Below are 26,377 nucleotides of genomic sequence, written 5' to 3'. Positions count from 1 at the left end.
CCACCTGTATTGCACTTTAAATCCATGATATTAATCATCAGATGCATGAGACAATACTCGTACTTGTTAAACGCAAACAAAAACACACATAAAAAGTCGTAACCATTAATAATTTAATGCTAATTAAATGATGATTAATAATTCCAAAATCACATTAAGAATTTATATTGTACTCAGTTTTCCGTATACCACTTGTGCGTATTGAATGCAATTTGCAGCAGCATTAAGCAATTTATGCTCATAGAAAAATTTCAAATAATTTAAATGTTAAATTTTAAATTGATTAATTAATTTTAATCGGAATTCTGATCTGAAAAAGGGCTGGTGGAGTTAAAAAAATTATTTCAAAACTATTTTAAACATGTACCAGATCTTATTATGTTCTACATGCATAAATATGTACTTGCTAAATATTTCAAGATAATTTATTCATACTTAATTTGTTCCGATATTTTAATCTCATATTTGACTTATCTTGTTGCACTTAACCATGACTAGTAAGGGCATATTAAGGTTTGTCATTCTGTTTGTAATTTCTAAAATAATAAAGTATGTATATGTATATGCGGGATACATGCGGAGCCACTTGTTGTATCAATATATCAGATATATCCATAAAAAGTTTGTTATTTAAAATCAGCAAAATCGGTTTATAAATGCCTGAGATAAATTACGACAACCACTGTTTTCGGATTATATTTCCGGTAATTCAAATGCCTTCCGAGTAGAGATGAGACGTGATTTCTGAAGAACGTCGTTACCAGTGAACGTGATTTATAAATCACTGTTCTTTAAAACAGTGACTGTGATCACGTTTTGTCTACGTTAAGCAAAGTAACAATTATGTATTATGTTAAGCTAGGTACTCTGTTCAAAATTTCGTGCGAAATGCTGTCAAACTACATATAAAATATTTGGAATGAAATATGTATATGTGAAATAATTTCGCAAAAGCAGTAATCTGTTTTTATTGTGGAAAACATGTGAAATAAATCTGGCAACCTTATTTTTCCACACGAAATAACATACGCAGCACTTCTTTCGCACGAAATTAAAACCAACAGCTAGCTGTCAAACAGCATGTAAAATTGTTCGCATGAAAAAACCATAATTTTTCGCAAATATGAACAGAGTACTAGACTTTAACCAAAAACTAATATTTTCTAAATAATAATAAAATCGCCGGTAAAAAAAACATAGGAAAATAACAGCAAATGCAACAAAATTTTAAGAGAACTAACTGATATGTTACTAACATTTTATTTTATACACTGTGTTGGAGATATATAAAATTATTCGCCTAAAAATATGCAGTAACTGTTGTACCAGTGAATTTTGAAAAATATAAAAGAACGACATTTAACAGTTTGTTGAAATACATAAAAGAAAGACATTAAAAGTACCTGTTACTTTTTCCATTTGTTGTTACCAGTGATTTTTTAAAACGTTACCAGTGAATGTTGAATAATATAAAAGAACGACATTTAACAGTATGTTGAAAAATGTTAAAGAACGATATTAAAAGTACCTGTTACTACAGTTGTTGCAGTGATTTTTCCAAATGTTGTGAATGTTGACAAATATTAAGGAACGACATTTAACATTATGTTGAAAATATGAAAGAACGACTTAAATGCTATATTCAGTAACTATTGTTACCAGTGATTTTTCAATCACAGTGATTAAATCACAGGTATGGAAATATCGCTCATCTCTACTTTTTAGTGACGTATATCACGACTTAAAAATTTTAATTGATAATGGGAAATAATGATCGGGAAAAATATTTTTTAATCCGAATTTTTACTAACAAAATTTTACGGCAAACATTTTTTTTAAAAAAAAAAAAATACTTTTTTCCCTCAAAAAAGTAAGTTTATATATAAAAGGTAAATTTGCAGTTGCCACATTAATCTTTATATCTTACATGGATATTTCATACAAGTGTGTATTTTCATGTTCATAGTTTCCAAAAGACAAATAAAAGTACTAATTTATCAATTACTATTTGTTTGGATTATTCAGGTTTGACTGTAATAATTGTAAAAAAGCTTTTGCAAACTTGGTCTAAAGCTATTTTATATTTAAAATGTTTATGATTTTTTTTATAGTGCCTTAAGGTATGCAATAGTTTTTGTGCACTTAAGATAAAAGCTTTTTCAATAGGGTTTTTCGGTGTACACTTTTGTAATAATAAACAATAAAGTTTTACTAATAACATTACAAGTAAAGAATATTTATTTGCAAATATTTGCGAGTGTATCTGTTTGCAAATGTTTTAAAATTGGTTTTATACTCGCCCTCAAAAAGATGGTGGATATATGGACTTTTTTCATATCGTTAGTAAATATTAGTGCTGAATTCATGATATGGCGTAGAGGGAAGGGCCTAGGAGAATGAAATTTTCCACAAATATTCTCTGTTGATCAGAAATCCAATTTCATGACGATATTAATTATTAGAAGACAATTATGAATGGTTAAGTCATTTTCTGAGGGTGACAGAAATGATACTGTAAAGTGACCATACAATCACTTTACAGTATCATTTCTGTATAATTAGATCTAATTTGTTCATAATTTTATCAGTATTGCCACAAAATCAATATATTTATGACGGCTGAGACTGCATTCCGGGCGGACATTTGTATGGGGGCTAAGTGAAATCATGGACTGATATTGCCCATTTTCAATACCATGCTAACCTTATCAATAGAGAGTTATTGTGGAAAATTTGTGGAAAATATGGACAGACGGTCGGACATAGCTAGATAGTCTTAGAATTTCATAATGACTAAGAATTATATAACTTTGTTTGTCTGCGATGAATATTTAACCCCCCCGAAATTTTTTGATATTGGTGGAAACCTTAGGACTTGAAGATTGATATTTTAGTGAAATGAAATAATTTTGTGTTTTTTTTCGGACGACATTTACCTCAAAAACATTATAATATGGTGATTTGCCTTCAAGAAAAATATAAACTTTGAATTAATGTAAAATTTTACCGGTTACAGATATCACAATAAAATTTGGAAATAATATCGATCTAAATGTTCTTAAGTCAGTGGCATTACTATTGTTGCCATTCTTTGTTTTCAAACACCGAAATTCCTAAAACAGGGGAAATGTGTTCCAAAAACTGAGTGCCTATACATATATGGCTATACAAATATGAAGTGTTTCTGAGGATCGCTACTTTGCGTTTTTAGGATTTTTTTACTTAAACCTAAAATTTTGTTTCAAAATTGGCCAAGTTTTAATAGGGCTGGGGACAATGTCCGCTTAAGTGAGTTAAATTTTACTTTACACGTTTTTGCATTAAGTTCCTTTTCCAGATCATATAAAAGTTTTATATAATCCCGAAGAAAATTTTTTGTTATAAAAGAAAAAATCTAGGGATTTTTTTGGAAAAAAAATACACCCATACAAAGTTGAAACATATAAAAAGATGCTTCAACTTTGGATGGGTGTAACTTCTTATAGGGTTATAAGGTTGGTTTTATTTTCTTTCGAATTTTATTGCAAATATAGGTGATATTTTAAACAAAAATCGACCCTCTGTACGCCCGTCATATATAAAATACGAAAAAAAGATCGAGCAAAATTTAAAAAAAAACTAAAAGATATAACCTACAAATATATATACCTTCTCAAGGACTATCTATATTTTAAATTTCAGCACATTCGGATCATAAATGGATTTTTGGCGATTTTTTTTCTTAAATGCGAGACATTGAAGGGCCATCATCTAATTTATATGTATTCGAAATTGACAGTATTTTTGACGTTGAGTCCAAGGTGCAACCATTAAAATTTTAATTTTTAATCCTCATTTAGTATTCAAGAATTCAGTATTTTAGTAGTTATTCAAGAAAAAAAATAAAAAAATTTGTGCCAACAAAGTGCCTCTGAATCACACTGATTGCTCATTGAAGCTTATGGTAAATGTGTTCCATCGGTTTCAACATGCGAGATATGGTTTGTGCTTTTCAGAAGAAGAACACGAAAGACATCGATCGCCCAGACCTGCCAAAAAAGTTTGAAGACCAAGAATTGAAGGCATTACTCCATTAAAATTATTGACAAACTCTAGTTGAGTTTGCTCCCATTGGGAGCTACTCGTCGTCATCAGCAATTTTAAAATGCTTTCAAGTAGCAGGACTCATCCAAAAGCAGGGAAATTGGGTACCATACGAATTGAAACCATGAGATTTTAGAAGACGTTTTTTCATGTCTGAAATGCTGCTTGAATGATATAAAAAAAATGGATTCATTATGATACCCGAAGTGTAAGGGATCGAAACCCAGCCAACCAGCCGAACAGACAACAACTTTAAATATCCATGGCGTTAAGGTAATGCTTTGTATTTGGTGGGAGCAAAAGGGTCCTATCTATTATGAGCGGCTGAAATCATGACTCGTTTGAAGCGAGAAGAAGTTGTTGTGAAGATTTGCCTTACAGTCCAGTACTTGCCCCGTTTGAATTTTATTTGTTTCGATCGCACTATCTGGAATACGCTTCACTGCAGAACAGAGTATCCGAAATTGGCTTGATTTACTTATGGCAAAGGATGAGCAGTTATTTTGGCTCGGAATTCATATGTTGTCAGAAAGATTGAAAAAGGTCATAGCGAATAATGCACAGTGGTTTAGAAACGTTTTTTGGAAATAATTCGGTATCTCGGAAACTATTGGAGATATTGTTACGAAATTTCACATGGAGCTGAAGTTTTCAAGTTGATTTGCTAATGGGGGCCAGTGCGTTGCCCCTCAAAATTGGTCTCCTCGGGTCTCCATTTTTTTTAAAAAATAGCCATTCGAAAATTCGCCATCTCCAATAGCTACCGAGATACCGAATTATTTCCAAAAAAAAACATTTCTAAACCACTGTGCAATGGGCAATACTTGGAATAAATTTATAGTACAAATGTTTCAGAAAAATAGATAAAAATTTAAAACCCCCAAAAAAATGATTAAAAATTTAATTTGGCATTTGGGAGAAAAAATGTTGACTTTGGGAGCACCGAAAAGGTGAAAAATTTTGGTCACCATAATTTGGTTGATTGAGAGTTCTAAGTATAAGGAATAAAGAGAGAATCATTAAATTTTGTACATCTACAATAAATACTTTTAAATAAACCATTAGCGAATACGTTACTTTTTTGATTACATTTAAATTGAATTGAAATTTTTGAATATTTGACATTTAATATTTGATATTTGGCGGTAGTAATTTAAAAAACTAAATTTCATTTGCCTGCAGCTATAAAACAAATTGTGGCATCAACGAAAATAAAATGAAAACATTTAATATTTTCCACTAATTCTTCTTGTGCTTGAAAAATATAAATAAAAACTCTTTATTATTAGCAAACGGCGATGATAAGTTGCTGTAGTGTATGCCCACCTAGTTGCAAATGCTGCGGTAATAAGTTGCTGTGCAGCATTTACACAAAATTTAAAACAACTACGAAGTCATAACAGAACAAAAACACAATTAAAATGTTGCAAATATATACACAAATTTGTCTAAATAAAAATATCAATTTGATAATAAAATTAATTGAAAAATGTACCTCACTTTAGATTTGGATTTGAATTTGAATTTAAATTTCAAAATGCACACAAACTCAACATTCATTAATCTTTTGAGTTTTTGGTTGTTTGAGATTATTTTAGTAGGTATTTTTTTGGTTTTGCTTGTTAGACATGCCAGTATGGGAAATCAATAGACAGACATGAAGTCTACCTGATGAAGGAAGCAGCTATTGTTGTGAGCTTTAGTTTGTGTTTTTTTTTTTGGGTTTTTCTCAATTCTCTGACAAGAAATTATACTTAGTGCTTACACCCATCACCTAAAGTGATGCTAAATTCATTTCTAACAATACAATTAATCTTACTTTATTATATAGAAGATGTTTTTTTGTTTTGTTTTGTTCATTTAATTTTATTTATTTTTTTCTCTGTTGCAGTTGCACTTTTGAATAAACAATTTTTATTTTTATGAGTGGGTGTGTGTGTTGCAAATTTATCTCCATACTCGTATGAGTTCTATGAGAATTTTCTTTGACTTGTCTAATTTTATGATGGGAAGATTTTTGTTTCATTTGATTCATCTACTCGTATGATCTCAAGAAAAGCTATTTTCAAAATTGTTTTAATTAAAACAATAAATTTATTCATTTAGCTGCTTCTTTAGGCAATGAATTTTGATCTAGCATTTGGTGTGGCAACGTCTATTGGTCTGATGATATGATGATATTCTGAGAATTTTGTTTAATGTTAGAAATAAAATTATGTAAATCAAATTTGTTTGAATTTTACATTGAACTGAATTTTTACGCAACCAAAATTTGCGTTTTAGTTAAACATTTTTAAGGTATTGTTTAAACAAATTAGGCAATTTTACTTCCTTAAGGAGCCATTAATTTTATCGGAGGAATATAAAATTCACAGCCTTTGCTCTACAACAAATGAGCAAGCTCATCTATGGATGTAGTGCGAAGATCTGCAGTTATTAACTATTTTGAAGTGTCGTATGTTGTTCTTCTTCTCAAATATACATAGATCACCAAATTATAACTCCAATAAATCCAGTGAACGATATATGTAGTCAATCTCCAAATATTTTTCATTGTGTCGTTTAAAGGAAAATAAAGTTACTTTTTTATTTAGTTTTTAAGACTAGATATTATTTAAACGATATATCGAATCAGATATATATTAGTCTCAAATGATTTTTACTTCACGTAGGCGTGTCGATTGATAGAAAGTCGATCCTGATCTACAGACGATCGCAGATATGAATATAGTTTCCATGGCTATCCAGAGAACTTCTCATTAAAAATGACAATAGTACCCAACAGTGATCCAGAATTCTGGAATAAAGGACCATGCAAGACAGACCGAATATATTGGTATCAACCAGAGAATAATCATGTTTGTATTAGTTATGCTGAATATAAGAGTACGTTTTAGTGTATGTGAATTTAAGGGAAATAGGTTCCATTGTATTCCCTTCTGATAGAGAGACACTGGCTGGAAAATATGATAAGAAACTCATAGATTTCCTTCCCAATAGTTGACCAACAGCCACGACATTTCATTTGCACACGACTCATCTCAGTGGATTGTTCCATTTTGCTGCAGAATATAATCCTGGATATACGCTTCGAGTACCTTAACAGGTTTCTCAATTTATTTACTGAAAGCTTATGCACGAACCAGTGTAGTAGTCTCTTAACAATATTATACAAACTGCGACACTCCTCGCGCTTGGTAACTAATTTGGATGATCACCATGGTGGCTTACTTCTATTCCTGCTACTTCTGCCTCAGCTAACGGACGGTTGGCATGTCTCCGAAATGAACCTGTCGAACGTGTTTATCTGTACTATTACCGGTGTCCCTATGTCTTGAAGATCCCTGATGATCGATGGATCAAGAATCTATCCTGCTCTTATTTCGGTAATGCTTAGATAATGGTCAATCAATGTTACGTTCCAAGGGCAGATATATATTAATTTATATTAATGTTATTGCAAACATATTAAATCAATTAAATGATATAATCTTACTTGATCCTTTCATATATAGTTAGTGCCAAGCCGACAGACCAATCAGTGGAGTCATAGCTGTTTTGAGATGTTGGAGCGTTAACGTCCTCTTATTTAAGAAAACAAATGGGCTCAGCATTTTCGCCCAATTTTCCAAAAAATTCACCCACCGACGTAGACAGTGAATTAGTGTCCTCTTATGCAACTGATTAGCAACTGATTCAGGAACTAGATCGTAGAGATTCTGAACAGGTTTGGCCTCGTCGCTACTTGTCCTCGATAAACATGAAGGAAGGTAGTATCAAAACCGTAATATACTCCAGGTCCGAAGGGCATTTGTGGTGAAATTTACTTCGGATTCCAAGCATGTGTGGGAATGTCTGGATTTACGACATGAAGAAGTCCCAATATTTCAGCTGGATTTCCAAACCAGCCAGGCCTTTTGTTCACTATCTTTATCCCAATCTATAAAATTCCCTAAAAATAACTTTTAAATCGAAACAGTTGAGATTGATGGTAGTACAAACGGCCATTGGCGAATTATTTTCTAAATAGATCCGAAAGCTTTTTATAAGACAACCGACTTTAAGTACGTCATCTTCCATAAACATAGATCCAATGCAGAATTCATAAAAATCATAATGGCACCTACTTAGCATGCTCCTGTCAATGGGTTCTAGCGATAGCACAAGTACATACTATCTGAGCCAAATCAATTGAATGTGACTCCACCAGAAACATAGATTCGTGACACTCTCCAATGTCTCGCCATTTCGTTCAGAGATGCCTGATTATCCCGTATATCACTATCAGATATATGATCGTACCCTGTCAATCTGATCTTTGGAAGCTTAAACATAGGCCTTTATTTAGTGTTTGAGAAGTTTCAGTCGTAGGTCATTATTTAGCCTTCGATTAGCTTTAACCGTAGATATATTTATGGTATTTAAGAGCTTCAATATATTTAGAGGTTGAGAGGCTTCAATGACCTGTATTTAGTTTTTGATTAGTTTCTATTGTAAGTCTTTGATTAGATTCGACCGCATAACTATTTAAGATACTTAGAAATTTCAATTTTTAATCGTTCAATTGTTCAAGTCTTTTTGAGGTTTTTGGAAGCTTCAATCGTAGGTCTTTCAATCTATTTAGTTTGAGAGCCTGCAATGGTCTGTATTTAATTTTTGATTAGTTTCTTTTGTAGGTCTTTATTTAGTCTTCGATTAGCATCTATCGCAGGTCTATTTCAATCGTAAGTCTATTTAGCCTTGGATTAATTTCAATAGTAGATCTTTATTCAAACCTATGTATATTGGTGATATTTGGAAATTTCTATCATAAGACTATTTGTGGTCTTTGGAATCTTAAGTTGTAGGTATTTAATTTGTTTTTGAATTCAATCGTATTTGAATGTGCAATCTTACGTATTTTTAAGTTCTTTAAAAGCTTCAATCGTTTGTATTTCTAAGGTGCAAGATTCATTCTAAGACCTTTATTTAGAATTTGAGAAGCTTCAATCGTTGGTCTTTGATAGCTTTAATCACAGCGCTATAATAAGTATTCGAGAGTGTTTAATCGATGATCTTTATTTAGTGGGTATATTTATGGTATTTAGAAACTCCAATCATAAGTATTTTGATGGTCTTTGGAAGCTTTAGTCGTAGGTCTTAAATTGGTTTTTTAAAAGCTTCATTCGTATTCCTTTATTAAGTCTTTGAATAGATTCAAGCTTTGGTCTGTTTATGGTCTTTGGATTCTAGGCCTATATTTAGTGTTTGAGAAGATCAAATCATGTTATTCAGAAGGAAAATAAAAAAAAGTAAAATTAAAATGGGTTAATTTCAAGCTATTTTTACCTCAAAAAACCTTAAAAATCGGTTTACATTAAAAGAAAATCTTTAAAGATAAAAATTTTAACAAGTAAGAAAGTATGGTCGGTCAAGCCCGATCATATAATACCCTAAACTAAGTAAAAGAGCAACAACATTTTTCTTTTAAAATTTCAATACTATATATTTTTGAGTGATTTTCGGACGTGGGCCTTATGGACATATCACTATAAAATTTAGTCGTGTGATGTCTATATTGAATTTTGTGTGTATACCAACATTTTTAAGCTATTTATGCACGTTAAAGTTATTTTCGAAAGCGGGTCTATGACTAATTATGGACCGATCGTAACAAAATTTGGTGACATGAATTTTGTATATATAAAACTTATTTGGAGCGGAATTTGTGGAGATGCATATATAAATTAAACATTTATGACCGTTAAAGTCTAATTTCGGAAGGACATTTGTATGGAGGCTAGGTGAAATAATGGACCGATTTCAGTCAGTTTCAAGAGACTTGGTCCTTGGGCAGAAAAAATAATATGTACCAAATTTGATCGAAATATCTTCAAAAGTGCGACATGTACTCTGCGCACAAGGTTTACAGCCAGTCAGCCGACCAGCCAGACGGATGGACATCATTTAATCGACTCAGAAAGAGATTCTAAGTCGACCGGTATACTCTAAGGTGGGTGTTAGACTAATATTTTTCGGCGTTACAAACATCTGCACAAACGCAAAATAAAGGTACGTTTTTTATCAATTCTTTATGGTTTGAGGTATATTTTGAAATGTTTTTAATTTATAATCTCACTCAATGTTTATAATTTTAGCGCATTCCTTGAATTTTTGCCCTATTTTCGAATATTTTATACCCACTATCAAAAAAAATGGAAGTGTTTTTAGTCGCTTCAAGGAAAAGACCTTCAAGGTCTTTCCTTGAGAAAAAAGGCCCCATTTTGAAAAAAAGTCAAAAAAGTTTTTGATGTTGGAAAAAATTTAAAAAAAAAAATTATTTTTTTCGAAAGATTGAAGAAATAGCTATCTAAACTATTTGGGACACATTTTGCTAAGAACAATAGGAAATAAGTTACATGGATGAGAAAAACAAAATGTCAAATTTTGTCATCCTCTAACTCAGAGAGTTCTCGACCGATTTTGTTGAAAAATTATGTCTGAATTAATATCCAATATGATACTAATTCAGAAGACATCGATTTCAAAAGTTGGATCACTTGACATGAAATCTCCCATATAATGATATTAATATAAATTTACTTATGATTACTTCCAGTTCTATTTGCCAATTGCAGTGCACATTGCCAATAATTTGATCAAATAGTTAACAGGTAGCCAGTTTAAAAGAGTAATATTCCCCTGGTTGAAGTCGTCCTCATGGCACCCAATTTAAGGAGTAGGTACTAATCTAACTAATGTTGGACTATTAACAATTTTAGGTAATTGCATGAAAGAATTTATGAAAGTCTTTAGGTTTCTACATACGCTTCATTCACACTGACAACTTTATCTTTCAGACACCATGTCTGTCTAACCATTATCCATGTTTGAATAAAAATATCAAGATTTTAACCATAAAACTAAACGGTTGTATAAATAAATTTAAAATAAATTGTAGTCATACCACCAACGTTTAAGCTCATAGATGATGGTGACGTATGAATAAATTAAAATATTTGACATTCGCTAACATAACATTTGTATACATACGTTAAACTCAAATATCTTTTATTTTATTTGATTTTTTTTTTGTTAATTTACAAGCAATTTGTAGTAAATTATTTGTAAATTCAATTCTTTACATGCATGTCTACATACAGAAAGAGATGTGTATATTTACAGTGTACACACGTACGTATACATGTAAATAATCATGTTGAACAAAATCATTTAAATTCAAACATATTTTTGTACTTTTTTGTCTTTTATTATTTTTATTAAAATGTAAAATAGCACCAATCTAATGCGACTGCCTGCCTTAGTGCAAGTATTTGACTACAATTAAACAGTACAGATACAGTGCAGGTAAAGAAGTGTGAGTTTGTGTAGGAGATTATAAATGATTTTATTAACACAATCTAAATATAAATATGAATCTCAATTTGAATGTACAATAATATAAATACTTTAAACTCTAGATATTTTTCAAAACGATATCAAGTGACATTTGCCATATAGACAAAAATGTGGCATTTTGATTTGGATTAAATTGAACGTATCACTGACTAAGAGTGTTAATATTAATAAATATTTTACACAAAACATTGAAGCGAGAAATAATCATATTTAATATATTTTTTTTTGTATGATTGAAGTTGAACGAGTAATTTGACATTTTTGAAATGAAAACTGTTTCAAATATTGTAAATATTCTTAAGAGTTTTTCTTGTTTTGATGCATTCACATTTATTTCATTTGGAAGATGTTGCATATTTTTACACTTGGCTGCAGTTTGTTTACATGTTTATAGTTTTGAATATTTTGTGGCCAACAAAGGTAATTTTTATATTTGCCACTGCAGTTTTATAGATACTACATTAATCTAAGTAGCCAACTGCTGAATGTGACCAATGAAAATTAATTGTACCTATAATTGTTACTCTTATCTTGTAATTGAAATTCCTAGAAAACTTCTTGAAATTTCATTCAATACTTGTGAATTTAAATCTACATCAAAAAAATGACCAATTAGACGATGTCCGTCCGTCCGTACGTCTGGCTGGTTGTCTGTCCATGTAAACCTTGTGCGCAAAGTACAGGTCGCAATTTTGAAGATATTTCGATCAGATTTGGTACATATAATTTGCCAAAGGTCCAAGCCTATTGAAACTGGCTGAAATCGGTCGATTATTTCACCTAGCCCCCATACAAATTTCCTCCCGAAATTGGACTTTATCGGCATAAATGTTTAATTTATATATGTATCTCCACAAATTTCGCTCCAAATAAGTTTTATATATACAAAATTCATGTCACCAAATTTTGTTACGATCGGTCCATAAGTAGTCATAGCTCCCATATGGACCCGCTTCCAAAAATCACTTTAACGTGCATAAATCTCTTAAAAATGTTGGTATACACACAATATTAACTTTCATATAGACATAAATCACACGACCTAATTTAATGGTGATCCGTTCATAATTGGTCATAGCACCCATATAAGGCCCATTTCCGAAAATCACTCACGAATAAAATTATTGAAATTTTAAAAGAAAAATGTTTATGCTCATTTACTTGGTGTAGGGTATAGACTTGCCAACCGTCCCGTTTTCGTCGGGACAGACCAGTTTTGGAGTCTTAACGGGACGCCATTTGTCCCGTTTAAAAAAAAACATAACTTTTTCATTAATTACCACAAAAAATATAAAAAAAAGTGGAAATACCGATAGACAAGGATGCTTTATTTTCTGAAATATAGTATTTTCTAAAAACTGAATATCACTATTTAACACTATACATAGGTACTTAGTGCATTAACTTCTATGAGTTTCAATAAACTCATTAGTAAACATTAATTAACTTTCATGAAAAATAAATGGCACGATACTCGCTCTAGGATGCTTGTACCTTTAGTTAAAGGTGAGTTGTTGGTCCATTGAAATGGACTGAGTTTTTATTACTTCAAATAATAAAAAAGCTGATAAAAGCGATTAAAAATATAAATTTTAAATTATGGACTGAAATAGGTAAACTTTTACTACGTTTATACGTAGCCTATTCGCAAATAAAAATTATTTGCAATTAACTAACTCACTGTTTATATGTCACATTGGTTACGGAAAGTTCTTGTTTTTATGAGATGCCGGATGGTAAAATTTAATTATTTGGTAGCTCTTTTATTGAATAAAATATGATACATTTTTTATTTTTTTAAATGTAAAAATTATAGAATCAAAAATTCTTGTCCGTCTTGCAATCCAAGTAATTCAAAAACGCAATGAAATATTTAAAATCGTCTTAATAAACTAAAAGCGTTAAAACATATGGCAATGCTTAAAATATTATTTGCAAATAGTGTCGTTAATCAGGAGTTGTTTTCGTGAGTTAGCTATTCGCAAATAAAAAATTAATTCACTGTTTATGCGGCATTTTTTTCTAATTGCAATATTTTTATTTGCGAATAAGCCGTGCGTATAAACGTAGTATTTATTAAATAACCCGCTGCGCTTCGTTACTCCTACGTAGTAAAATAAAAAAATTTTAAATTTTAGGTAAAATTATAAAAAAAAAATTTTCAGACAAAGTTTGAAGAATCTCGCAATTTTAATTATCCAGATATTCAAAATTTACTATGTACTTTGGATGGAAAGTTTCACACCCACTGTTCCGATATAGACCATTTTAGCTAAACTCTGTACAGTGATACGAATTTGATTCATATAAAGTTTAAATACATTACAATTATAGTACTCCAGATATTCGAAATTAACTATATACTTTGTATGGGAGGTGTCACTCCCACTAATCCAATCCCGACCATTTTACAGCCAAACTATGTATGTAAAATGATAAGTGAGCTATCGGACAAATTTTGAGGAATCTCGCAATTATAGTTCTGAAAATATTTATTTTCTTTGTGTGGTAGGTGTCTTAAACCTTGTCCCGATTCTTCCCAATTTGGTTAAACTTCATGTCGTGATATGAAATTGATTCATATAAAGTTTGAAGAATTTCACAATTATAGTATTTCAGATATTTGAAAATAACTATTTACTTTAAAAAATTCAGTCTCGCCCATTTTCAGCCAATCTCCGTATAGTGACAAGAATTTGATTCATACAAAGTTTAAATACTTTACAATTATAGTACTCCAGATATTCGAAATTAACTATTTACTTTGTATGAGAGATGCCACGCCCACTAACACCATAACATTTTCACCCAAAAAATGTAGAATAGTAAGGGTGATATTAGGGCAAAATTTTAAGACTTCCACAATTATAGTTCTCCAGATATTCGAAAATAACTATTTACTCCTGTATAAAGTTCGAAGACTTTCACAGTAATAGTTCTCCAGATTTTACACAATTTAAATTAATGTGTTATTGTTGATTTTAATAAATAAAATAGGATAATAACATTGCTTCAAAACAACACTTTTTGTCAGAACTTGAAAAGCGACCTAATCGAGGTTGTATGCCTAGATGAGGACATGCTAAAACCGTTTTAAAAGATTTTGAACACCCTCAAAATTTTGAGTTATTTTGAAACAAGTGTTTTAGGGTAGGTAGTACTTCAATACCTCTAACTCAGACATTTTAAAACCGATTTCAAAATTTTAAAAATAATCTAAGAAATTGTTTAAATTATTAAAAAAGTTAAATTTTTTTTATTTTTTCGTAATTTTTCAAACTCAACAATAGTTATTTTAATTTTTTTCTATGAAAACCAAATTTTTTTGCACAGTGCTTTAAAGAAAATTTTATATAGACAAAAAGGTGATATTACTTATTAAAATCGGTTTATATTTGCAAAAGTTATTAAACTTTTTCGAAAAAAGTTCGAAAATATTTACCCTGTTTTTTTTACATTTATATGCGCTGGGGGAGAAAATACTCAAAAAGGTATTAATGAAAAGTTGAATAACTTTTACAGTTTTCATCCGATTTGAATAATTAAAACCATGTTTTATTAAGAACTTTTCTTTATACATTGATATAAATTTTTATAAGCTTTCATATCAAAATAAGCAATGAAAAGCGACTCAAATCAAAAAAGATCTTAGCGAAAGAGTTCTATTTTGGGGTTCATTAACTGCAATTCTATGCAAATTATGTCTTGAATAAGAAGTCAAACGTAAACGTCTTCGTACAAAATTGTGCTAAACTCTTTCTCAGTCGAACGATAGTTTTGGTTATAGACAAATTTACTCCGATTTGTATTTATTTTAAAGTAAAAGCCACCGATTATTCACCTTCTTCGGATTTGATTTCAATTACTTTTTTTTAGAACAAGGAATACGATGGATTTGTAATGTATGACACCCTATAATAATTTTAATGTTTTTAATTTTTTTTTTATTGTGAAACATTTGTACAATATACATACATAAATTTATTCAAAGTATTGGCTTTTGATATCTGTGACCTTTCCAATCTTTCTGGCAAGGTCCAGACTATAAGGCGGGTGAGGCAAAATTTCCCTACCACACAGGATGAATCCTGCTGCTTACAAACGTTTTGAAATTGCTGATTAAGTAGATCCCAATAATTATGAAAGCTCGTGTTGAGTTTTACAACAATCTTCACGGAGTAATGCCTCCAATTCTTTGTTTTTATTATTGATCTTTCTCCTTGTCAAAATCACTGAACAGAACAAACCACCTCACGCAAGTTGAAACCGATGGAACAGATTCACCACAAGCTTTGGTGAGCAATCGGCACTTTTTGACGACGATATTGTAAAATGGGCCATACGGAGCTACGATTCTAACAAGTCTCCTAGCCTGGATTGAATAATACCCGCTGATCTACAGAAAAATATAGATCTGGTCACTCCTTGTCCAAAAGATTGTGGACAAATAAGCATTTGCTGAAAACCCTTAAGAGAATCATTCACTTACGAGTGTCTTTGAAATAAGGATTACTATCTTCACTCCTTAGTGAGGAACATTGAAAAAATCCCTTGAATTTGTAAATTTTTCATTAATGGCATTTCTGGATATAGAAGGTACTTTGAATAATGTACAATCTGCAACTGTAGGATCAGCCCTACAAGATCTTAGTCTGTACCAATAAATTGTTAGGTTTATCATGAACCTTCTACATTACAGGATCATTCGGGGATCTCTGGGTTCCACTTGCGCACGTTATCACAACTGTTAGAAAATGCACTCAGTATACTAAGTCGGTGGAGCAAAACTGAGCTTGTACTGCTACACTGTGCTGCACTGACACTATCAGACAGCTCAAAATAGTGTGTTATTCTGGATAGTACTCTATGCTGGCAACCCAATACCCTAGCAAGGACATGCAAAGCCTTGGCAATGTATGTCTGCAGGAAGGTATTTAAATTGGTCGATATTATTCTATAGAGTCTTTGTAATGTGTTAGGCACTATACAAAGACTCAATTTGCATGCTATTCGAGAAGGTTTTAAGGAGAATGGCAATCCTAATAACAGGAGCCCGAAGAACAACTGCAACAAAGTCGGTATTTATATTAAACTGGCTCCCTGTGGATCTAATGGCCAGAAAAATGGCATTCACTACTGCCTTCAGGATAAATGCGATTGGTGCATGGAATCATGTAATATACGGTCTCGCCAGTATAATCGGAAGTTTACATATTCTTCCAGATTGATTATTGCACTTCCAGGCCCTTCCTACCAAGGAATTTCGGTTTCATAATTCCATACAACACGGAATTAATAGATTGACTTTTACATCACACAACAAGTGTCTCAGTCTATACGGACGGTTCTAGGAAGGGAAATCGAGTTGGCGCAGGTGTCTATATTCAGGAATTCGGAATTAGGTTATGTTTTAGAATTCCAAATGAATTTAGCACTATTCATGCTGATACATATATCGGCTATTAAATGGGTGGTTAATTAGCTCAGTTATAACAAGATATCTGGCAGGGATATTCGTATAGTCAATGCCTGACGGATACATAGACTTCATATGGCGGATTCCGTTATCTAATTGCAAGCAATTAGTGACTTTTACTATGAGCTCGCTCAGGCAAGCTGGGGATGTGAACCCACCTGTACTATAAGCAGAATGATAAAGTCGTCACTAAACCGAAGGCGGAAAACATATAATCTTGGACTGACACACTCATAATTAAGCAATGTTGTGGCGGTGATAACCGGACACTGCATATTTGGCAACCATGCGAGACTTGGTCTGCCCTGCAACGACTTCTGTAGAAGTTGTCAAAATGAAGAGGAGGATGAGACAATTTTTCATCTTCTCTGTCGTTGACCGGCATTAGGAGATCTACGCATCTGGTTTCTGGGACATCGTTCCTTAAATAGTCTTTCTGAGCTTTCGGATATGAAGTTAAAATGCATTCGTGCCTTTATTAAGGAAGGTCAATTGACTAATCAAGCCAGACACTGGAATCGCCACGCAGTGACCTAATATCCGTTAAACGACTGATGCATATTATTCTCCTCACTTCTCTTCTTCTGACCTCCTTCATCTAAACTTCTTCTACTCATCTCTATCTGGCCCTCTTTTATCTCAATTTGTAGGTAACACAAAGGGACATACTGTTTGAACCCAAGTGAGCTGCCCTCTTTCCTATCTCTACCATGCTACTGACTGTTAACATGACTTGTAATGGGGTCAAGAATCATCTAAATCGGTTAATGAATTCCCGAAATATAAGAAAACGTGAATTAGTTTTCGGTTTTTTGTTGATTTAAAATTTTATTCGATTCCGAAACTGATATAAAGTTGGCCACACTTATTTTTGAATCTATCGCCTAAAAGTATTAGTATCTACCACCATGTATCAGTGAAGTGGGTGTTTTCTTTAAATTTTTGTTTGATTGCGTTTAATTTTGTTACTCTTGGATTTTATGGTTATTTTTTTTTTGCCGCATTAAATGGTTTTTTTTCATCTGAGAATCTACTAACATTTATATGGCAACTTAATAATTTCTGCAATTTCAAATCATAATTTGCACAACATCACCAATACAAACGCACACACATCTACCCATGCATAGGAGTAGAAGATGTGGTCCAAGTATGGATGATGATCGGGGTGGATGAATCAAAAATATATAGAAATGAATGAAGTTAAAACGAATGCTATTAACTGTTGGATTTAAAGGTTGGTTTGTGTTTTGGCATTTACCTTGGCAACCGCTAAATGAACAAAATATTAAGAAAAAATATGTATGAAAAACGCTCATTCATTTTACATTCATGAACGTATGAATTGTAATTGTAACGTATTCTTTATAATCATTGTGTATTATTTTAGCTACTTACAGAGATCTACGTACTGTTTGTTGTACTCTTATGAAAGAATCATTCATATTCATACAAACAATTTATGTATGTTTTCATAATTCAGGTGCATCATCATCATCATCATTTAATTTTACAAATTCTTTTCATGTTTAATGTTTCTCCGTATGCAACAACACCTTTAAATTTTTGTTAATCTTTTAGATTTGTGTTTCTTTTTTTCATCTGTTATTTTGGAGAATTGATTAAGTCTATTATTATGTTCTTCCATTTTTATTATTTATGATTGAGGTGTGAAGTTGCCAAATACACAAATAATTATTTTAATAGCAGACTCATTTACAAACACAGTTCTTGGCCCCTCTATTAGTTACTGTATGATTACAATTGGAGCCGCTGTCGTTAAACCAATTGAAAATGAGGCAGAATAATGGTATAATTAAACGCCCAGCAACGAGATATATTTTATGATATTTGAACTGAGTTAGGTCTTTGACAGGAGAGTTTCCGCTCTAAGTATATTCTCTATGCTTCCAACCTACTAGCAAAAACCTTACTCTCAAATTAAGCTGAACAAGTAAGATAAAGTAAGATGCTGTCCGATTTCCACCATACTTTACAGTGTTTTCCACAGACAGTCGGACGGATATAGCTAGATCGTCTTAGAATTTAATAAGAAGCCAAAATATACATATATACATTTATGGGTCTGCGTTGCATATATCGATTTGTTACAAAATCAATATACCCCCAACGTTTTTGAATACAAATTTTTGTTCACGATAAACGTAAACGATTTATATACGTAGAAATTTTTTGTTTTGGCTGGAACACGATTTGAACCCAGATAATTTTCTTTTAAAATTTGAATTTTTTTTCGTGACTGATGTTCGGAATTTGGCCTTATATGGGAGCTATGGCCAATTATGGACCGATCGTCTAATTAGGTTTTTCTACATTAGACATATTTCAGTTTAATTTTATGTCGATACCAACATTTTAAAGAGACCGATTATGGACCGATCCGCCAAAAAAAATTAAATGTGATTTACTTTTATATAAAGATTATTTGTAATGGAATTTGTGTGGATACCTGTATTGTGATCACTAATCAGTAATAAAATATTTTAATTGGAGTCATAATGAACTAGCTGAACCCAGTCCGCGTTGCTGGCCCTTACAATAATTCTGTTTTATATTGCATCTCGATTTGAATATACAGTGTCGGACAAAAAAACACGGACTTCCCCGACCTGGCATCGCACCCGAAACACTGAGGTGGTCATTTGACAAAGTTGTAGCACTGTAACAAGTACAGTGGCATGATATGCCCTTAAAAAGAGAAACGGATGTATTTAAGTCAAATGGGATATTATATTTATGAATTCATCTTAAGGTCAGGGGATATACGTTTCTTTTTTTTATTTACTCGGGAGCAAACCACATACAAAATATGAATTTTCCAAATGTAAGCCAGCAATAGTCAACGATTGGCCTTATGCTTTGTCGTTAGAAATCTTTGGTATGCGTGAAATCATTACGTCTTCGCATTTTAATCTGCCATCGATGATTGTTGCCTCAATTAAATTTGGTGAACATTTTTTGATGGTCAATCGTGTTCCGTTGCATAATTTTGGTGCGTTTATGTTGCGGAGAAACATTATCTGTGATCCAACCTTCAATGTTTCAGTAGCATAATTGAGGCTTGTTCTTCGTTCATTACTGTGTCAATCGATTTGTATTTCATTGTTTCGCCAGTCAGTTTCAATTAATTTGCTCATTGAGCTTGTTGACATCATAATTTGTTGGTACCAAAATTGCACGTTCCCACAGCCAATCCGAATGTTTGTAGTTGGTTGTAAGACTTGTGAATACCTTGTCGACAACGGATTGAATATTCATTTGTATTTGGCAGAAGTTCGGCGGGAACGAAATTTGATTTGTCGACGTTGTTTACTATATTAGTTGTACTTTAGGAAATTTTGTTTATCATCGGTTGATAATATAAAAGCACTTTTATAGTACAATGTTAACAGCGGCCTACTTGTTTTATCGAACGATATGAAAATTTGGTATGTACCGGACATGTTACACCAAATCATTCGTTTCAGAGTACACCACTGTAAATTAAAATTTTTAGAATGATGTTAAGCAACGAAATTAAAATTAGCATTGTTTGATCGTTGGGAATGAAAAACAGCATTTATTTCTCGAATGAAAAAATAAGAATAATTTTTTGGCAATTTTTTTTTAACTTTTTTTTTATTTGCAAAAGTTTGGCCACAATTACTGACCTTGAAATCATTAGGTATAGTGTCATTAGGGGTATAGTGTATAAATTTGATTTTACCACGCCCCTTCGCCCACAGACCGAAAATCAAAAATCTGAAGGTTCATTGAAAATTTGATTTCGTGCAAACTTCACATAAACCATCTACAGAAATTTTGGTTGAAATCGGTCGACCCGTTTTCGCAGTTAGTGGTGACATCAAAATGTACACTTCTTTTTATATATAAGATGTATGGAAATATATTGATCACTGCTGCTGTGGTGCCAATTGTAATCAAGTATGTTTTACATTCTGTTTTTCCAATTGTATTGTTCTTGAAATTATTATTCATATTTTAAATTGGTTCTATTCAATTACTGGTTGGTAGGTGTAGCAAAAACAACTAAATTATACCTAATACAAATCAATGCAATTTTCAAAAAAAAATAAAAAAAATTATTGTTTATTGTCAAACGCTTACTAGATCATTTTTATTACTTTAAAATTGATTTTGTTTAAGTTTGACCTTAAAATATAAATCATTACATTCAGTCTTACAATACATTTTCGTAAGAATATAGAAACAACAAATATTTCTATTGCCAAGTTGTAGTACTGAGCCTAAATGACTTATGTCGAAATTTACGTAATTTCAGAGTACATAGAACTACTTTGTGCAAAATTTTATCAGGATTTTGCTCAGATTTTCAGCATTTGGATTTCAGATCTAATATCAAATAAATATTGTACTACGCTTCATGAAACCTACTAAGCAATTAGTTAATAAATTAATTAATATTTGGAGTAATAACGCGTAATCCGTGATTTTTCCTAATAAATTAGTTGAAACTAGAGACAAGCAGATATAACGATTTCACCTAAATTTACTAAGAATCGATAAAATAACACAAATTATAGACATGAAGGTATACTAACCGATTGCTGTTGAATGCTTATACCTATATATGGATGGATGGAACCGATTGACTTCCACTTCATTATTTATGAGCTACACTCATATATTTATAACATTTGACAGTCTGTGGGTATGAGTAAATCGTATATTTTAAATGTCAACTTAATGTTCTGATTATATCCAGCAGTTAAGCAAGTAGTCAATGTATCCCTTATAGACAGTAATTGTCACTAATGTCTGACCACTTGGCTGAATTAAATTTATATAATTTGGGTCATTTGACAATTATGTATTTTAGTAGTGCATTAAGATGTTAATTAGTTACTTTATACAGCCCATGTAAACTATCGTGAAGTCAATTGTCACTTAAGTGTCTCTAAGTAATCTAGACTTGAAACGTTTTTTTTTTTGTACTGTACTTTTTTGGAAGTAAAAACTGCATATTTGAGGTCAATTAGCACACGTACATGTAAAAACAAGTAAGAAATTATTGTCGGTCAAGCCCGACCATATAATAAACTACACTAAGTAAATAAGCAAAATTATTTTTGTTTTAAAATGTCCATAATTTATTTTCTTGAATGATTTTCGGAAGAGTGCTATGACTAATTATGGATCGATCGCCATGAAATTCGATCATGTTATTTATGTCTATATGAAAGTTATAATTTTTTAAGAGATTTATGCTGATATGGGATCTATGACTAATTTTAGACCGATCGCCATGAAATTTGGTCTATATGAAAGTTATTTGTGATGAATTTTACGTGTATACCGACATTTTCAAGAGATTTATGCTCGTAAAAGTGATTTTCGGAAATGAGCCTTATATGGAAGCTATGAATAATTATGGACCGATCATTATGAAATTAGGTGACATGATTTCCGTATATAAAATTTATTTGGAGACAAATTTGTGTAGATACCTTTATAAATTAAACATTTATGACGGATAAAGTCCAATTTCGGGAGGACATTTGTATGGGGGCTAGGTGAAATAAATGACCGATTTCAGCCAGTTTCAATAGGCTTTGTCCTTGGGCCAAAATAATTGTATGTACAAAATTTTATCGAAATATCTTCAAAATTGCGACCTGTACTTTGCGCACAAGGTTTACATGGGCAGACGGACGGACATTGCTCAATCCGAAAGTGATTCTGAGTCGATTGGTATACTTTAAGGTGGGTGTTGGGATAATATTTTTGGGCATTATAAACATCTGCACAAAGGCATTATACCCTCCCCACTATGGTGATGTAGGCTATAATAACTAGTTATGTAGCTGATCAATAACCATTTAGGTACCTATTATGGTAACTGACTCTATGTAACCGGTACATGAATCCAATGAGTTGACAACTTTGGACAAGCTATCCGGCAGTCTCATTGTAATCCAAAAAGGTCATACGTGTTAAAATAACTAGTCACGTAGCTTGTTATGTTGTCACCCTGATGATAGTTCGGGACTGTCTCCTAGAATTGCTGGGTAGTTAATATTATATTTCATTCCAACCACCTCTTGATTTACCGCATTGCACTTGATCTGTAAAATTTTACAAATTGATTTGATTTTATTCTTTGAGTGGAATCTTTATGTACTTTGTAATAAAAAATCGTATTCTAGTTCTATTTTCAATACATTGTTTTTCAATTGCTTATTCTTCACAAGTGTTCACTTTAAACTTAAAATTTATTATTTCTTTATGACTTTTAGTTTGTCATATTTTATTCATAAAAATAATAATTATGCCGCAAGTCAATGGGAAATTCCAGCTTTAATATTGGCCATAAAATGATGTAATTTAGTTAGCATTAAATATAAATTGTCAATTGAGTTAATTACGAGTATATGGAACGATCATTAAGTGGATGTTTGACAAAGATTCGTCAACATTCTTGGCTCAACATGTTCAAGTGTATCGCATACATCTTATGTTTGTTGTCAAAAACTTAATTGTTGACAGTGTATTGTCAAGTGTAAAATGAGAGCAATTATGTTTAATTTTTATTTCTCTCTCCTTGCCTTCTATGTATGTATTTATCTATGGTTTCTGTTTCGAACAAAATTTGATCATTTAAAAGCCTGCGGATTAAGATCATAACCTAATTTACTTCGGAAAAATATTTTACGAGTTGAAATTCGGGTGAGAAGGATTCATAAGGATATATAAGGTTTCACAATACATTCCAGTCTCGTCCAAAATCAAAATGCATTATGTGCTGGATTTGTCCATATGCGATCCATCGATCACTATAATAAATAAAAATTCCTTAAGTTGAGCAAAAGAACCACTTAAAATACCATTAATGCAGACGGAAGTAAATGTGATTGTATAACAATTGTTTCTAACCTGATCATATAAAAATCCTCTTAACACCGTTTTCATATTTATAACTTCATGACATTTAAGTTTAACTACCCAACAATTGCTGCTATTAAAAAATTTATTTAAATGTAAAAACTCTCACACAAGATTATAAATATTTTTATAACAAATAATTGCAAGCAATTCAATTTAATGCCATCAATTAAAAACCAACATTTATTACAAGAAATATGAATAGATTTTATACGTTTCTGTGCAAGCGCTAAATTAAATTATGGTTGTGATGATTTGTTAATAATTACTCTACAAATAAAAATAAAAGAAGCGTTTCAAAACATGTTTAAAATACATTTTTATTGCTAAATTTACTTTATTAATGTATTTAATTTATATACTCTGTGGCATATTATTTATTAATTTAATAATTATTCTGTCAAAATTTCAATTATTTATATTTCCATTTGTATATTTAGAGGTACTAGCATAACCCGGTGCACTTCGCTACCCCTACCCTAGTAAAATTAAAAAAATATGAATGGAAATACGACAATTACACATACAAAATTTGAGAATCTCTCAATTACAGTTCACTTGACAGTCGAAAATAACTAACTAATTTGTATGGGAGATACCACTCCGCTGCTCTGATCCCACCCATTTTTAAACCTTTTATGTAAATATCAAGCTTTACTTTAACTTTCCTTTATAAGGGAGGGGTCATTCCTACTAAGCCGATCATGCTTAGCTAAACTTCGAACAGAGAAATTGATTGATACAGAGTTTAAATTCTTTTAGAATTATAGTTCTCCAGATATTCAAAATTAATTATTTACTTTGTATAGGGTGTGCCACGCCCACTATTCCAATCCCGAACAATTTCAGCGAAACTGTGAAAATTTATAAAAGAGCCATTTAGACTAAGTTTGAAGAATCTTGCAATTATATTTCACAAAATATTTAGAAATAACTTTTTACTTTGTATGAGAGGCGACTCACCATTTTTTCCGACCCGTCCCATTTTTCATTAAACTTCATGCAGTGATAAACCGTTGAAAATCGTCACAATTATAAAATAACTATTTACTTATCTACAATTACATATTTACCCCAATATGCATAAACAATTTTTAAATTTATCAAAGGTTTATAAACAAAATTTGTTTTATAAACCTTTGATAAATTTAAAAATTGTTTATGCTTATGGGAGTTAGAAAATAAAAAAACACCTTCAAAATATATTTATTAAAGCGAATTTAAATTACTAAATTCTTCTTCTTTGTTTTCTATAACAACTCTCACTTAAAACAGAGCGAAATCAATACTGTTTAATTGTTTCTCCTATTTATTTACAACAACAAATTGAACAAACACGCAATGCTTTGTTTACTGTTTAGCTTAAGGTTCACATGTACACGTTTTTGCATATGTGTTAGTAACATCTTTAAACGCTTATAACTTCTAAAAAACTGAACCGATTTCAATAAAATATATTCTGCACTTCTGTGAATAAATCCCTTTAAAATGGTATATTTCTTGCCCAAATTAAATGTATAATGTGAGTGTAAAAGGGGTCTAAAGAAATCGACTTGCCTATTAATATTATGATGATATACAAGTCATGTATAAGTTTGTCGTCCGGTGTGTAATAGCTGGAAATATTTTTCTGACAGCCAATTAAGAAATATCAAAACATTAGATTACTTCACACATCCCAAATAATCCAGCGTATAATCAATTGTCATTTAAGTGTAATGTTGGCTACCGTCACTTCTAAAATATCGTTTCAGCTCAACTACAGACACTGCTAAGCTATAGTTACCGAAATAACTGCAATTACCATTTCCGATATAATCGTAAATACCGTTACCAATATTCTTAAGACATTTATTTGATATCCGGAAGTGGGCATTATGTGGGACTACTTATGTACCGATAAAATTAAGTAAAATGACTTCCGTAGATATATATAAAACTTATTTGGACGGAAAACTTATTTAAACTAAATTAAATTGTTATGTCCTATAAAATCCTATTTCGGGAGGACATTTGGGACTAGGTGAAATAATGGACCGTTTTCAACCAATTTCAATAGCTTCGTCCTTGGACGCATGTGATAAATTGTGTTGAAAAATTTCCAAATTGCGACATGTACTTAGTGCACAAAGTTTACATAGACAACCAGCAAGCCAGACTTACCCAGAATGTGATTCTGAGTCGATCGGTATATTTTCTGTTGTGGATGAATAATTTTAGATGTATAATAAGGGTGGGCATATAGCTAATTGCGGATATTTTGTTTGCAGATTCTTTTCACTCTCACTCCCAAGTTTGGTGTATTTTGGTAAAATTTTGAAAAAAATTTAGGTGAATCGGTAGGGGTTAAGACGAGCCGCAAGCTCGCTGAAGTTTTGAGGGAAACAATTTAATTTTTTAATTTAATTTAAAAGAATAGAAATGTGTACGTAAAAATTGGTTAAAAAATTTTAAAGTTATTAAAAATTCATCCAGCCATTAACGTGTCTCAGGCCA

At 31.5% G+C, this 26,377-nt stretch overlaps 1 protein-coding gene across 1 annotated transcript in view; it reads right to left on the bottom strand.

Annotated features, from left to right (window-relative positions):
• Cpr47Ee (Cuticular protein 47Ee) overlaps positions 1–25,757 on the bottom strand; it is a 42,261-nt gene extending 16,504 nt beyond the window's left edge. Inside the window, exon 1 of the mRNA XM_065512854.1 lies at positions 25,686–25,757. Coding sequence (XP_065368926.1) covers positions 25,686–25,757 — 72 coding nt within the window. The remainder of the gene's footprint in view (positions 1–25,685) is intronic.
• Positions 25,758–26,377: the final 620 nt, after the last annotated feature.

Source organism: Calliphora vicina, chromosome 5, assembly GCF_958450345.1.
Source record: "Calliphora vicina chromosome 5, idCalVici1.1, whole genome shotgun sequence".
NCBI lineage: Eukaryota > Metazoa > Arthropoda > Insecta > Diptera > Calliphoridae > Calliphora > Calliphora vicina.
The sequence above is the reverse complement of the archived record's forward strand: the minus strand, read 5'-3'. Positions and strand labels throughout refer to the sequence as shown.